The 16,420-nt window shown below is 39.1% G+C and overlaps 1 protein-coding gene across 4 annotated transcripts in view; it reads left to right on the plus strand.

Moving 5' to 3' along the window:
• Positions 1–16,420, plus strand: part of MAST4 (microtubule associated serine/threonine kinase family member 4) — a 227,359-nt gene that overhangs the window by 15,276 nt on the left and 195,663 nt on the right. For all 4 annotated transcript variants that reach the window (XM_088130318.1, XM_088130319.1, XM_088130320.1 and 1 more), the window contains exon 2: positions 10,658–10,811. In XM_088130318.1, the coding sequence (XP_087986444.1) occupies positions 10,658–10,811 (154 nt within the window). The remainder of the gene's footprint in view (positions 1–10,657; positions 10,812–16,420) is intronic.

Below are 16,420 nucleotides of genomic sequence, written 5' to 3' on the forward strand. Positions count from 1 at the left end.
CAGGTTTTGAATAATACTTCCTTTGGATTCTGCTATATCAATAAATTAATGTAAAAAGCTGGGCTTTGTAATTTCTACAGAACATATTAAGCATTTAGAACTTTATATTCTTAAAAATATTTCTAAATATGTGGAACCAAACCACATTAAAAGTTTTAGAAAAGGTTGGCTTGGATTTTAATAGATGGATTAAAATTCCATTAAGTTGTTGGGGTAATATTAATGTTATTAAAATGAATATTGCTCCCTGATTGATTTATGTTCTAAGAGGTATTTCAATATTAATTTCAAATTGATATTTTCTTCAGATAAGCAAATTGCTGAAGAAATTTATACAGTTAAATAGGCCACCAAAGATAAACTGAGATTATCTTTTGAAGATGATGGTCTTAATTTACCAGGATTCTAAAGATATCATTGGGCTTACATTTTATTGTTCATATTTATGTTGAGTGAACATTTAGTAGACTATCAGCCTTTCTGGGCTTCATTATAAAGTTTTTATTTGTTGCCACTAAAGTCTGGGCAACTACTTGGGTCAACATATAATAAAAAGGGTCCTTCATTTCTGCTGTTGAGAACAGCTAGACAAGTTTGGGCCTTTTGGGTTATGGATTGGATTTTGATGTTGAAGCCCATGGATATTTAACTTTATGGAAGAATTCAATTTTGAAAATAGGTGGCAGGACCTTTTATTGGAAAGTATGAATGGAATCTGGAATAGTTAACTTTAAATCAAATACTTTGTGATGATTATTTTAAGGATTTCTCTCAAGTTCAGATAGAATTTTGCTTGCCTAATTCACAGCAGTGGTGTTACAGTCACCTCAAGTGTGTCCTGACAGCTCAGCATGGACCAAACTGCTTCAAAGAAACCTGAGGTATTTTCTTTTCTGATGGAGTCTAATTCTGAAACCAAACCTACATCCTATCTGTATAAAAAATATTTTTAAAGTTGAAATCACAGATTTTTTTTTTGAAGCATGGACCAAAGAATTGGAATATCTGATAATGGAACACTAAGGGTTGAAAATCTTAAAGAATGATCATTTCCATAGTTATGCTGAAAAAGAAAAAAAGGTGAAAAATTGAAAACAAAATGATGCCTACAAGGACCTTTAGTAGAGATGTGTCAACAGACATAGCACGCTCCCTCTCTCCTGAGCTGTAAAAATGAGGGGGAAAAGAAGGGGGAAAAATGTGAGCTGCTCTGGATTCAGTGACACTAGATGGCAAGTTGAAGTCTCCAAGAACTGATAGGCTTGGGGTCTTATTACTAGCCCAGCAACGGAATCCAGTAGCTCAGGTAGGGACAATGCTGGGCAGCAGGGAAGACGATACACCAGCAGCAGCCCCAATGTTCCCTAGATCTCAGCTTCAGCCAGAGGTCCTCACATCCACCTGTGGGTGATGTGGGTGATGCAGCTGACCTGGCTTGCATTAACAAGACCTAGATGTACCTGGAGGATGAGGATGAGGAAGGATTTTATAATGGGATGTAGGAATAACCTTGGGGAACAGGAGGAAGAGCTGCAACCAAAACAACAGTCAGATAAAAGAAATTTGAGTCCAAAGCAGAAATGTAATTTGAGAAAGTGACTCAGACTTGACCCTCCCTAGTTCTCATGAAGATAAAGAGAAGAAGGGGGAGAAGCATATTCAGACTTGTAAGATTCTGTTGCTGTAAACATATAATAAAAGTAGTAGTGGCATTCATACTTCAGTTTTCTAATCTGGTTCAAAGGGCTGACAAATTTATTGCAGACCAATCTGGCATTCAGCAGCAACAGCCAGAGTCTAGGTCCATCAAGGATCTGATAACCTGGCTCTGAGGAAAGATCCTGGGGGCTGGAAGTTTGGATCCCTCTCAACCAGAGAGCCCAATGTATCTGAGCACAGCCCACTCCCAGATCCTGCCATATTTCCCCTGATGCTCCTTCCTGCTCCCAGATCCCTCCCACCTCTCACATCCTCCTCTCAGGCCAAGGCATCTATTCAGCTCACAGACATACTGCACACATCACCAAACATCCACTACAACCTCTCACCAAACTATACACAGCTATCACAGCAAGGCCTCTCCTACCTGCCCTCTAGCACTTGACTGGGGGATGGGGTTTAATCTGCTATGCCCCCAACACCAAGGCTCTCCCCCCATATGGTGGGAAACAATGTAAAATGGGTGCTAGTGCCTATGTCCAAAGAGAGGAGCCAGTGGGCCAGTGTTCAGCCCTTGTCCTGAGGACCAATCCACAGGGCATAGATCTTCTGGTGCCAGAAGCACCCCCTAGCCCAGGACTGCCTGCCCCACACCAAGTCTCTCCAGGTCTTTTTCAGGGTACCACCTGAGTTTGCCCATAGCAAAAAAAGGGCCAAGTACAATGTGTGAACCAAAGCAGCAACAGCAGCTAGCTTAGATAAACCATACACATCTACTAAGGCTAGCACCTGGATCAGCATGAGACTATCACTACTTTTCTGAGTTTCTTGTTAGCCCATTTCCTGTCCTGTCCTGTCCTGTCCTGTTTTTTTTTTTTTTTTTAATGTATATATCCATTAATGGGGCCGGGGGAGGCAAAAGTGGCTTGCTGAATTCACAAAATCAGAATGAAGACTCATTAAGGACTGATCAGAGTGATCAATTATCTTCCCTTTCTCCTCACTTAACTTTCCCTTTGTTAGAATCTTGCAGTTATCCTGATGGGAGAGGAAAGGTGGTTGCCATCTCTTTTACTTTTTATTCAGTTTCTCAGTTCTTTTGTCCCTTTTCAGTTTGCAAAGCTCCTTCTTACACCGAGTCCTTTTTAATTCTGCTCTCCTAGTGCTCCCCTCCTCCTGAACTTAATAGCAGCTACCACAGCCTCTATTCCTCACCCTGAAAATATCCCCCAAATAAACACCCTGATATACCTCCCAGTCTATTGGTTGTGTTCTTCAGTCCAGTTGTAGATCAGGAATAGGCCTTCACAAAGATCATTCTAACGCGCCACCATGGAAAAAGGCCACTTATACTTTGATACCAAGTTGTAATTTAAAAGCCATGGTGGAGATTGCAGGACCTCCCTGACTATTGTAGGCATCCAGGGGGCTGGTATAAATGGGGATTTTTTAAAGATAGCTTATATTAAAGCTATCTTAAGTTTAGTGCCCAGACTGCCACTATAGTAAGGGATTCTATAAAGACTCGGGAAACTTGATTTAAAAGTTAAGCCAACCTTTCTTTTGCTGCTTTAATCATGAATTAAATTGATTTGAATCAATCCATATCTGTTGTGAGAGTAGGTAAACCAATGGAATAGTTTACTGCAGCATGAATAATGTATAAATTGTCCTAAATTATACCCTAAGTGGGACTGAGCACTTATAATCTACAGGCTAATTTAAAAAGTCTCTGTGCTCTTTCTTTTGATTGTTCTGTTTTCCAGCTTTTGATGTTCTCAATCTGAACACAGATTCTTCCATATCAAAGACTTTTCAAAAACATGTAGGCGGATGTACTTATTTAACATCCTTATTGGGTGTATTCATTTAGTTAAGTTTTTCAGTTTTAATTCTTAATTCAGATGAAAGTTTTATATTCTGTTAGGCATCTTCTCAACTTCCTGAACATCATAAATGTAGCTTTTTAGTTTTCTAACAAATATTTATCTGTTATATAGTCACATATTGCTTTACAGATGTTTCAATAATACTATAGGAGATACTCCAAGTTTATATTGGGAAGCCTATAGTTATGTGTTCAGTTACGATAGCAGTTGTATTTCTAATACTATAGGAGATACTACAAAGTTTCTTACTGTGATTTTATGAAAGTATTACACATAAAAAATAGATTATCGTGTGATAATAGAAAGCAAAGCAAAGCTGACATCTTTATTGTACAGTATTTTGGTACACTACTTCCATCTTTGTTTGATCTTTGAATCAGTTACTGATTACTGTTATCTGTGTACTGGTGTCCTTTAGCTCAGTGGTTCACAGTGTGTACATATGGCCCCTCAAGGGGCCATGCTATATTTCTAGAGGGCCACAGTAAATTTCTGAGTAGGCCATCCAAAGTTAACTGTTAGGCGTATGATCAATTTGTCATAATTGTCACATCACATTCTGTGGTAATTTCAGCAGCACGAATTCTGAAAATTACTACAGTTTACAATATATGATACAATTTAGATTAATAAACAGTACAGATAGTAAAGTACTTTTTTCCCATCCGATAGTGACTATGAGGGTGTCACAGAGGCTCAAAAGGGGGTCATGAGCAAAAAAAAAAAAGTTAAGAAACCTTGCTTTAGCATATCATTTCGAGGTTGGAACCTCCTTCTGAGTTCAGAGATCCTTTGAAAGACTTTTATTGTTTTTCCATGTCTGTTTCCATCTTCAATGTCTTTACAGTTATTGAAATTCTGCTTCTTGTCTCTCCTAATATGTCTCTGAAACTCTTTGTTAAGTTCCTTCCTGAAATATTGTCTTTCTTGACTTTGGCTTCTTTTCTCTTTTTGGCAATTTCCATGGTTTGTTTTGACATCCAGTTTGATTTCTTCTGTTTCTTCATCTTTGGCAATCTCTTTTCACACTCAACCTTAAGGACTTCTTCATGTTCATTCCACTGTTCCTCTAGTTCTCTATCAATGAGAATCAGGACTTCAAAGTGATTCCTGATGTTATCCTTGAAAATGATAGGTAGATCCTCAAGATCATATTGTAGAAACTGGTTGGCTTTCTTTAGCTTAACTTGGAGCCTGCACATGAGCAGTTCACAATCTGTTCCACAGACAGCATGTGGCCAAGTCTTTGATGCTATAACTGAGCTCTTTCATCTCCTTTTAGCAAAAATATAGTCAATTTGATTTCTGTGTACTCCACCTGGTGATGTCCATATATACAGGTATCATTTTGATTGTTTGGAGACTGTATTAGCTATGAAGAAATCATTGGAATGGCAGAAACTGGTAAGTTATTATTCTGTTTCATTTCAGTTTTCTAAGCCATGGAATCCAAATTTGTGATATAGCACTATATTTTTCCCCTTTTTTGTAGAATCAAAATAGACCTTTGGTTTCTTCCTTTATTAAGCATGGTTCAAAAGACATTTATACATAGAAACTCCCTTATCTCAGTTGAGTAATAAACATTTATTTTTCCATGTGATTGGGTGTGCCATGAACTGAAACACCAAGCTGGAGCAGTGTACCATCTTCAATTGGACTCTAAAGCATTGTGATACAAAGAACACTAAGCATAGGCCTGCGTAACATCATATCTATCCATGACACTGTTCCCTTGGGGAGCAGTATTATGAAAAATGCAGATAAACAGCCTTAGGAAGCAAAATAACATAAAGATAGGAAGTAAGAGGTATGAGAAAAGAAAGGAAAACCTAACTAAATCCATATGTTCCATGCACGATACTTTTTTATCCTTCCAAGCAATCCTTTCTTCCATCATGTTCATGCATTTCTTCACATGTTGTCTTTTTTCTTCAAATTTCTCTCCTCTCTCTTTTTGAGGATCTCATCAACTCCATCCAACTCCTTTCTTTTGACTAATTTACTTTTCCATTTTGCCATTTAGTCCTTATTTATTCTGTATATATGACCAATCCACCTCAACATATTTTTTTTTCATATTGGTCGCTCACTTTTATGTTCATTTCACATCAAATACACATCACTCATTAATTCTTGACCCTACCTATCTCTTCTTGTTTTATCACACATGCTTCTCAAGTAACCTATTCCTACTGCATCCAGCTTTTCTCTTTCTTCTGACATATTTGATTTTCACCACCATATAGCAAACAGGCAGAAGCACAAGTTTTACATAGCCATTTTACAAAGCCATTTTCTTTAGACCTCATGACAGATCACTAAGGCAGTTACCTACTACCTTTTTACTAGCCTTTGCATAATCCATTTTCTCATTTCCAGTAAACATTTTACCAAGGTAACATAGATTCATCTACTTGTTCCAGTTTTTTACCAAGTATGTATAGCTTGCAACCTTTCTGTTCATTTCTGCCTGTCAAATGCTCTTAACTTGGTCTTTGATATATTAATTTTCAGATTTGTGCCTCTGCTTGTATCATACAAGATTTTTAAGATTTGCTGCACAACATTTGGGTTCTCACACAAGTATACACACATTTATGTTCCTGACCAATACACTTCTAATGTAAGCACAAGCATTTCTTACACATTTATCCATAAAATATTAAACAAACAATGCTGAGTGCTGACCCATTCGCTAAAAGATTCCATTTATTCTTACACAATTTTACGTCCATCATATGCTGCTGCTGTCTCCTTCAGCAACCACTCTCCACTTCCATGTTTTTGGAAAGTATTCCATAATTGATTTTGATTTAGATGAAATGTATCATGAAGTAAATAAACACACAATAAACTTATTTTCTTGCATTTGTATGTTTCTCAATCACCCGCTGAAGAGCAAAAATATGGTGTGCACATCCCCTGCTTGACATAAAGCTGTACTTGTACTTCTGAAATTTCGTTCATTGTCATATCTCAATCAAAATTTTGCCAAACTGCTTCCCAGGTATGCTCCAATGGTTTTTGAATTCACTCTGGAAGAGAATAACAGCATCTAATGCAAGATTGATTATGTCTTCTTGGGGGAAATTGAATCTGTCATGCATGGCTTATGCACTGCATTTTTGGTATGGCTTGGCTCACAGACTTAGTAACTCTTTTGCTGCTAAATTACTTTGGTAGGTCAGAAAAGGAGTTATCTGGTGGAGCTTACTGGTGGAGTTGTCGTCAGAAACTTCTAGAAAAGTAGCTAAGTTTTGTGTTATATCCATTGCTGTTCTGCTGCTACTGGTTTAGGCTTTCAGTTGTCAAATGTCGATAGATACATACCTATGGATATATAAATGTACAGAATAGAGTTGACCTTAAAGGGAAGAGCAAAATATTTGGCCCTTAGTTTAGGAATAAAACAAGTACAAGTGTGCAAGAGTAAGGCCTAGAAAACTGGATGATGTTCCATTAGTAGAGAGAGGTTTTACCATCTCCCATAATAGTGGAATTCAGGATTACACAGTGAAGTGGATAGGTGTTAGATTCAGAAGGATAGCTATTCTATTTCACAGTTTGTTTCACTGCAAAAGATGTAATAGATCTGCATTTACATTTGGGGGGGGGGAAGAAAAAGGCTTCGTGGAAGATTGTTTTGCTAATTCCTGTTAGGATGGCTAGAATAGAACTTCTGGATTTAGAAACAGCAACCAGAGAGCTGCTGTTCTTGTGTCTTGCTTATATAGTGGTGCTTCAAAGTCTGTGAGCCTTTTTGATTTTTCAGTATTTCTGCATAAATATAACTAAAACATATGTTTTCCACACATGTCCTAAAGCTAGATAAAGAAAACCCAATTAAACAAATGAGTCAAAAACATTATATGTGAACATTTATTTATTGAGGAAAATGGTCCAAAACTACATATTTGTGTGTGGCAAAAGTATGTGAACCTTTGCTTTCAGTAACTGGTGTGCCCTCTTGGGAAGCAATAACTGTAACTAATCATTTCTGATGACTGTTGATCAGTCCTGCACATTGGCTTGGAAGAATTTTAGCCCATTCCTCCATATAGAATAGCTTCAATTCAGGGATGTTGGTGGGCTTCCTCATATGAATTGCCCTCTTCAGGTCTTTCCACAAAATTTCTATAAGATTAAGGTCAGGACTTGGACTTGGACATTCCAAAACATTAACTTTCTTCTGCTTTAACCATTCTTTAGTTGTACAACTTGCCTGATTTGGGTTGTTGTCTTGCTGCATGACCCACTTTTTCTTGAGCTTCAGTTCATGGACAGATCCCTGACATTTTCCTGTAGAATTTGCTGGTACAATTCAGGATTCATAGTTCCATCTATGATGGCAAGCCATCCTGGTCCAGAGGCAGCAAATCAGGTCCAAACCGTGTTACTGCCACCACCAAGTTTCACAGATAGGATAAGATTCGTACGCTGGAATGCAGTGTTTGCCTTTCACCAAACATAACGCTTTTCATTCAAGCCAAAAAGTTTTAATTTAGTCTCATCTGTCCACAGAACATTCTTCCAATAGCCTTCAGGCTTGTCCACATGGTCTTTCACAAAATGTAGATGGGCAGCAGTGTTCTTTTTGGAGAGTAATAGCTTTCTCCATACAACCCTGCCATACACACCATTGTTGTTCAGTGTTCTCCTGGTGGTGGTCTCATGAACACTGACATTCACCAGTGCAAGATTAGCCTTTAGCTCCTTAGACATTACCCTGGAATTCTTTGCTCTTGGTGTGATTTTGGTTGGTTGACCACTCTGGGGGATTGAATTGCTTCCATTTGTACATGATCTGCCTGACAGTGGACTGGTAGAGTCCAGACTTTTTGGAAATAGTTTTGTAACCTTTTCCAGCCTAGGAAGCATAATGAACTGTTTTTGGAGGTCCCCAGAAACTCCTTTGTTCAAGCCATGACACATTTCCACATACCTGTTTGGTAAAGATCAGGCTTTGATAGTAAATATCCAGAATTCTGTTCTTTAAATAAAGTAGGACGTCCCACACTCACACCTGATTATCATCTCATTGACTGAAATACCTGACTCTACTTTCCCCTTCAAATGAATTGATAATCCTAGAGGTTCACATACTTTTGCCCCACACAAATATGTAGCTTTGGATAATTTTCCTTAGTAAATGAACAAGTATATATATATATTTTTACTCATTTGTTTAATTGGGTTCTCTTTATCTAGTTTTAGGACTTGTGTGGAAAACTGATCACATTTTAAGTCATATTTATGCAAAAATATTGAAAATTCAAAAGGATTCACAAAATTTTAAACACCACTGTATGTTTCCTAAAATAATCTGAATGGAAATAGGATGCTGGACCTTTGCCTAATTTAGAAGGATTTTTCCCTTTTATTAGATCTTGCTTCTAAGTGGAGTGCCCAAGATAGGGTAGCTTCTTGAAGATACAATAAACTTCTTTGGGAATAATTCTTCTGGGTATAGTTACAATATCCAGGCAAGTAAGTTGTTGCTGTTTTGTTCATTATAGTATAGTGCCATCTGGTGGTTTTTCTACTTCTCCCAACAATATTTTAAAATGGAAATCTGGATGTGAAATTCCATGATTAAATCCATGAAGAATTCCTTTCAGTTCTAATATTTGAACTTCACGATATAGTTGTCTGTAAATGATAAAAATAGTATTTTAATTCTTTGCAACATACATGAATTGGTATTAATGGATATGTTTTGCTGGGCTAATACCTGTTTGTCCTCTGTAGTGATGTTCACAGTCTTTGCATTTTATTTTGTATATGACTCCTATTTCGTCTTCTTTTGGTACTGGGTGTTTTGGATTTGCATAGAACTTTTGTACAGCTTTGTTACTTTGAGTGCTGTAGTTACTTTGAATGATTTGAGTAGATTGTTGTAAGGGAGTCTTTGATGTAAGGGAGGATTATCCTTTTGGTAGGTTGTGAAGCTTGTGTTATATTCAGTTGGGAGGCCATGTACTTTTCAGTGAAATTTCATGGGTATCTATTATGTTAAAAAAATGGAACTCCTGTCCGTATTTACTTAGCAGTCTCATTTTGTTCAGTGTGATTGTGTGGTAAATATACCTGAAATTTCAGTTGTGGTTCCTGGCTCTGAGATATAACTCTGTGGAAAATAAGGGCCACCCCCTCCCTTTCTAGCACTTCAGCTGATGAAAGAGAGCAAAAACTTCCTTTTATGCTATTTTTAAGAGGCCCTGATTGCCTTGATCATATTTATTAGCCTGGAGTTGTGAAATGCTCAGGATCTTCCTCGTCATTGTGTTAAACCTTCTGAAGTTTGGCACAACTTCAGGAGTAATTCTCATAATCTAATTCCAGGGTAGAGAGGAAAGTGGAATCCATTTTTTTGCCTTAGCTAGGGATTCTGGCAATTGGAGATAAGGAACTCTGCAAATACATACAACATAAATTTCTTTCTTTCTTTCTTTCTTTCTTTCTTTCTTTCTTTCTTTCTTTCTTTCTTTCTTTCTTTCAAGCTGTTGACTATTGAAATATCTCAATGATTTATAATAAAGGACATAACAGAAACATAAAACCAAGGATAAAATTAAAGCCATACTAGTAGTCTGATCCTTCTGTCATTTATCCAAACTGCTGTTAAAACTATTAAGTTGGTGAACATCATTGTATATGGTGGCAGCAAATTCCACAGTTTACTTATTTATTTTGTATGTGCTTTCTTTCATCAGTCCTGAATCTCCCCACATGTAGTTTTAATGGATGACTGTTGGTTCTGTTATTATGAGAGACAGAGAAATGTCTCTCCAGTGACATTTCAATCATTTTATATACCTCTGCTGTATATCCTCTTATCTCTCTTCACTCCAGGCTAGCAAGCCCTAGATGCTTAGGCGAGACGCTCTAACCATAACTATTTCAGTTGCCTTTTCCAGGAGCTTTGCTATTTTTTTCACTGTTCCTATTCGTTTTATTTAGAAAGAAGCCCCGCTAAATTTAATGGATTTGGTTCTGTGTAAATGTGCCCCCAATTTAAGACTTAACATTTAATGACTAATTTTCCAAATGCTTTCACAATAACTGTAACCTAGACTCAATAGCTCTCTCTCTCTCTCTCTTTCCAGCTTGATAGTATACTGTCTCCTCCATCAATGCCATTTCGAAAATCCAGTAACCCTGAAGTTTCTTCTGGCCCTGGAAAATCACTGAAATTTAAAAGGCAGCTCAGTGAAGAAGGGCGACCATTTAGAAGAGGAAGTCTTGGAGGAGCTCTGACTGGTAAGAAAAATGACATGTAACAATATTCATGGACATATCCTTAAAAACACACTTTTCCAGCTTGAGGGATTTCTACAAATATCTGATTGACCACTGAGGGGACAGAGTGCCTTTGGACTCATGTTCTTATTGACTAATGTCAGTAAGCAAAACAGAAACCAGTGCTCTCTCACTGACCTCATTGTCTATGACAACTGCTCTCTCATCATCCTCACCCTCACTGGTTCTCCTCTGCTGTTATTCTACTGTCTACCTGGCATGTCTATATACTTATTCCTCAAAACCGAATAATGCTTTAACAGATATATACATATTTTAAAAATATGCAGTCACCCTCTGGGTGAGATGGGCGGCATATAAATTTAATAAATGAAATGAGATGAAATAAATGAAATGAAATGAAATGAAATGAAATACTAGAATTACCACCAATCTGGTTAGCATTCTGTTTAATGATAATAGTTCATAAAATATCCCAGGGATAGTTCAATTATATTCTATTTGATATTGCTTGAATGTTGTTCAAGACCCGGAAAGTGATTTACATTCAATTAACATTGTTAGGCCTTTCTGGACAACCATCGTTTATGGTCAAATTGAAATACCAGAGAAGCTTGTGTGGGTAAATGCTTGAATATACATATATACATGTCCAACACTATTGTTTTCCAGGATAAGCAACATTGTGCAGAGTGCAGAAAAGGCATAAGAAATAGTAAACCAACAAATAAAAGGCATGAGATAAGAAAAAGAAATGGAAATGTACCTAAAAGTAGTTTACATTAAGGCTATCCACTGTATTTCTCTAGACCTTGCAAAGCATTCTTGCTTCCACTACAGTATATCCATATACCACTTCATGCATTGTGTTTTGTTCTCTACACTTCTCACCTTCTTTTCTTCAGGGTATCATTAATTCCATCCAACCACAACTTTCTTAGTTTTCCCCTCAACTTTTCCCTTTTCTTTTCTTTCATGTATTTCTTTTGCAGTTTTATTTTCTTTGAAAATAAGACCAATGTATATGCACCTCAATGTATTTCTTTCATATCATACTGGTTACTCACTTTTGTATTCAACATACATTTGTTCAGTACATATTCATTCTTGACCCTCTCCTTGCTTTAGCATATAGGTAGTCCTCGACTTAAGACCATTTGTTCAGCAACCATTTGAAGTTCGACGGTGCTGAATGAAGGGACTTACTGGCATCTGAAGTTACGTCTGTTGCAGTGTCTCCATGGTCACATCATCGAAATTCGGGCACTTGGCAGCCTGCCTGCACTTACAACCACAGGGGCCCTTCAACTCCCCCCACCCACCTATCTTCCTTCCCATTTCTGCCCTTTTGGGTGTTCTGCACAGTGGCATTTCTTGGCAGCAGCTGTACTGGGGCTGAATTAGAGTCCTGGAGCCTTCAGCAGTCTCAGCCATCCACCACTGCCTCCAGGTCTCTACTTCAGTCCCAGAGCAGCCAGCACCACTGCTGAGGAGTACCACCTCAAGCCCTGCATCATGGCCAGCCACCGCAGCACCACAGTGCAAAATGCCAGCCAGTCCCCATCTTGTGTGCCCCGTTACCGTGCTGCGTCAGAAAGCCTTTGGAAAGATTTTGAGGTATTCCAAAGTATCACAAGAACGGGGCATGCTATTTGGAGAATGGCAGGCATGCCCCGTACTCACAATGCCTTGGAAGACCTCAGAATCCTTCCAAATACTTTCCAAAGCAGTGCGGGAATGGGGCGCGCAACATGGAGAATGGTGCTTGCGCATTGGAGAATGGTGCAAGCAGCTGAGGAAGAAGGGCTGTTGTGGCCAGCAGTTGCCTTGCATAAGGCAGGCCAGGCACGCCTTGTCAGCAGTGGGAGGAAAATGGTAAAGGTCAGCTGGGCACAGCAGGGCCTGTGGGGTGCAGAATGGCAGGGCAGCTGGGGTTTTGCGCTGGGGTGCTGGGGTGGCTGGCTGTGGTGCAGGGCTTGAGGTGGTACTCCTCAGCAGCAGTGCCGGCTGCTCTGGGATTGAAGTAGAGGCCTGGGGGCATTGGCAGCCCTGGTCTCTAATTCAGCCCAGTGCTGTTGCCGCTGCCAAGGAATGGTGCTGTGCAGGGTGACCAAAAGGGCAGAGATGCAGGGGAGATAGGTGGGTGGAGGGAGTTGAAGTGAAGGCGAGCACAGGGCAGGAGAAGCATGAGCTACTCGCCTAATGATGGCTCTGTCCTGGTGTAATGACTGCAACTGGGACTACTGGGACTTTTTAGTGATGTTTCCCCTAACAACCACATTACTTAGCGACAGAAGTTCCGGTCCCAATTATGGTCGTAAGCCGAGGACTACCTGTGTACCATAGTTAAATACCCATTTCCCTCTACATTTAACTTATCTTTATATATCTCCTGACATAGACAACTCTAATTTCCATATAACAAAGTGGAAGCACACTTTTACATACAGCCATTTTGGTTTCTTTTGACAAACACTTGTTCTTCACAGTAAACCACATGGTACTCACTATTCTTCTACCAGCATTTGTACATGTTAAAGGTTCTCCAGCTGTTTAATTATCTTTGGTGATCATTCTACCATCTGCTCTCTCTCCAATTTCTTGCCATTTATGTATATTTTCCAGTTGTTGAGTCACTGTCACCTGTTGAGTATAATTGTGTTGGTCTTTGATATATTAATTTTCAAATCCATATTTTGCATTGCATCATATATACATAACATTCTCTGGAGTTTTTGGTGCTCTCTGAGTTTGGTAGTTTGCTTGTACTAATGATGTTACCTAGTTGGGTAATGGTCTGCAAGTGTGATGGAATGGAATTATGAAGGCCACACTCAGGGAGGCAAGCATCCTCTTTCGTCTCCAGAGGGACGAGGAAGAGATAAGAGGATGAGGCTGGCACCTCCCTGAGGAATTCGCTCTATTTTCATAGCTACTGTGGGAATGGAGTTTTCAGTCTGGGAAGATTCTTGATAGAGGTTGTAGCTAATAAACATTGTTGAACAGAACTTGCATGGTCTCCTGGAGTTCCTCGGGCTAGGCCTGACAGGAAGCAAACAACCAAGCTCAGAGAGCACCAAGAACTCCACAGTTCAAACCTGAGCTACAGATATTCTCTTCTATGGGATAGCATTCTCTGCATGTCATTTGGGTTTTCAGCCAACAACATGGCATCATCTGCATACATTCATCTCCTCAACCAATGTATTTCTACTGTGATTATAAGGATTTCTTATCCATTTATTCCTAAATACATTAAACAACCAAGAACCTATCACATGTTTTCTTTCTCAGTGTTGAAACCATTTACAAGCATTCCATTTATTCTCATATATGCTTCATTTCCATCATATGCAATGTTTACTGCTTTCAGCAGCCAACTGCCAGTGCCAACCTTAACCAAAACATTCCATAATTTCCGACGATTTGCTTTATTGTAGTCTTTGTCTAAATCAACAAACATACAATAAACTGTCTTTTTCACATTTATATGACCTTTTGAAGAAGAAAAATTTGGTATGCATATTCCCTGCTCTGCATAAAATTGCATTGTACTTCACAGATGTTACTCATTTTCACCACTTGTATCCTTTCAGTCAGAATTCTGCCAAACACCATCCCGGGCACATTTAACAAATTAATCCCCCTATAACTACCTTTCCTTTTTTAGAGGTATAATAATGGCAATCTTCCAATCATCAGGCAGAGATTCAGTCTTCAGATAACATTAAATAAGTCACCCAACATAAGCAAATATCCATATTTTAATACTTCTCCAGTTACATCATTTATACATCACTTATATTTTTCAACTTTCTTACAGCATTTTCCCTTTCTTAATTTTTTCCCCTTGGATATCAAAATTTCTTTCAAGTAATTCTTCAACGTTACATAATCATTTCCATACAATCATCTAATATTCTCCTTCTAGCACCCTTCATCATTTGGCATACAGTGCATCCTTTTTTAAAACATATTTTTTATTGTAAATGGGTAATAAATGTATCTTTACTCCATCTTTAGTTGATTTTTGTTTCTTGTTTCAGTATACATAGTTGTCTAATTTTGTGATCAGTTTGTGGATAGGATGGGAGAAGAGAGATTCTGTAGTCAGTGTTTTTTACATTAAAAAGTTCTAACTGGGGTTTCATTTACACATGCATTTAGCTACTTTTTTTAAAGATGGCCTCTGACAAGATTTGTTTGCTTAGTGAATGTATGTTTTAGTTAGGGGATGTAATGGTACGTGGGAGACATACCTTGTATCTTGGGAGACAGGAGGAATAGCCGCAGCCTAGACAACCCTCATGCAAAAGGTATCTCAGCTCCCAGAAGCAGAGGGGGTGTGGGAAGCACTTCAGAAGGGACCCTCCCTAGTTTTCCAGAGAGTAAAAGGAAAGAAGGGGAGGAATACTTGAAAGATTATGTTAATGTAACCTGACAGTAAAGAAAGAGATAGCATTCATCATTCTGTTTCTTGTCTGGACTACATCAAAGGACTAATGGGGGTTACAGATTCTTAGGTAGTTTATGTAGAACAGAAGGGATTGTAAATATTCTAACAGATAATAAATGTGTGGTGGGAAGTAAAGAGTATGGTAATGATGCTCCCATGAAGCAAATGAAGTTGAAGAAAGAACTTGTGGAAAAGAGGTTAGATACATTGGAAGAGTGTGTTTGGGCAGTGGAAGAATTTGCTGCCGGTTTGTTAGCTCCACCTTCCAATAAGCTGCGCTGAGAAAGGTGTGCCCCAGAAGGCTGCCAGAGGGACTGGCCAGAGGGACTGCTGTGAGAGGTCTCAAAAGCTGACAGAGAAAGTCAGGTATTACTGTCAGCACTACCAGAGCAGTAGTGAGAGAGATTGTGGAGGGTGCGAGTAGAACAAGGAGTTGAGTTCAAGTGGCATTGAAGTATAGATACATTTTTCTGCTGAAGAGGACTGCTGGGTGGTGATGAAAGATTTGGGGAGATCTGGACAGGGCATTTTATTTTATTTATTTATTTATTTAGTAGACTTGTCCCCGCCCATCTCCCCACAATGGGGACTCTGGGCAGTTTACATCGAATTAAAACCATAAATACATAATTAAAAGTTATAAAAAGAACCACACTTACACAGATAGAAAAAAGATAAAAAATCCAAGAGACTGATGGAGGCCACCCCAGGCCACTAAGGGGCTAGCCAACCCATTTCTGACAACCTCCCTCCCCACCCCAGGCCAGATGGCAGAGCCAAGTCTTCAAATCCCTCCAAAAGGCCGGGAGTGAGGGGGCCTGTCTCACCTCTGGGGGCGAGATGTTCCAAAGGGTGGAGGCTACAGCAGAGAAGGCCTGCCTTCTGGACCCCACTAATCGGAGTTCTTTTGGCGAGGGGGTCTGGAGCATGCCCTCTCTGTGAGATCGGGTGGGACGGGTTGAGATCGTGGGGGCGAGGCGGTCCCTCAGGTAGCCTGGCCCCATGCCATGTAGGGCTTTAAAGGTGATAACCAACACCTTGAATTGGACGCGGAAGCAAACCGGTACCCAATGCAGATCACGGAGCAAAGGTGTTATATGGGTCCTTCGGACCCCAAAAATCACTCGTGTGGCTGCATTCTGGATCAGCTGAA

The sequence above is a fragment of the Python bivittatus genome, unplaced genomic scaffold, assembly GCF_059951505.1.
Source record: "Python bivittatus isolate LINGU-HERP-01145 unplaced genomic scaffold, Pbiv_v1 ctg000850_np1212, whole genome shotgun sequence".
NCBI classification, from domain to species: Eukaryota; Metazoa; Chordata; class Lepidosauria; order Squamata; family Pythonidae; genus Python; species Python bivittatus.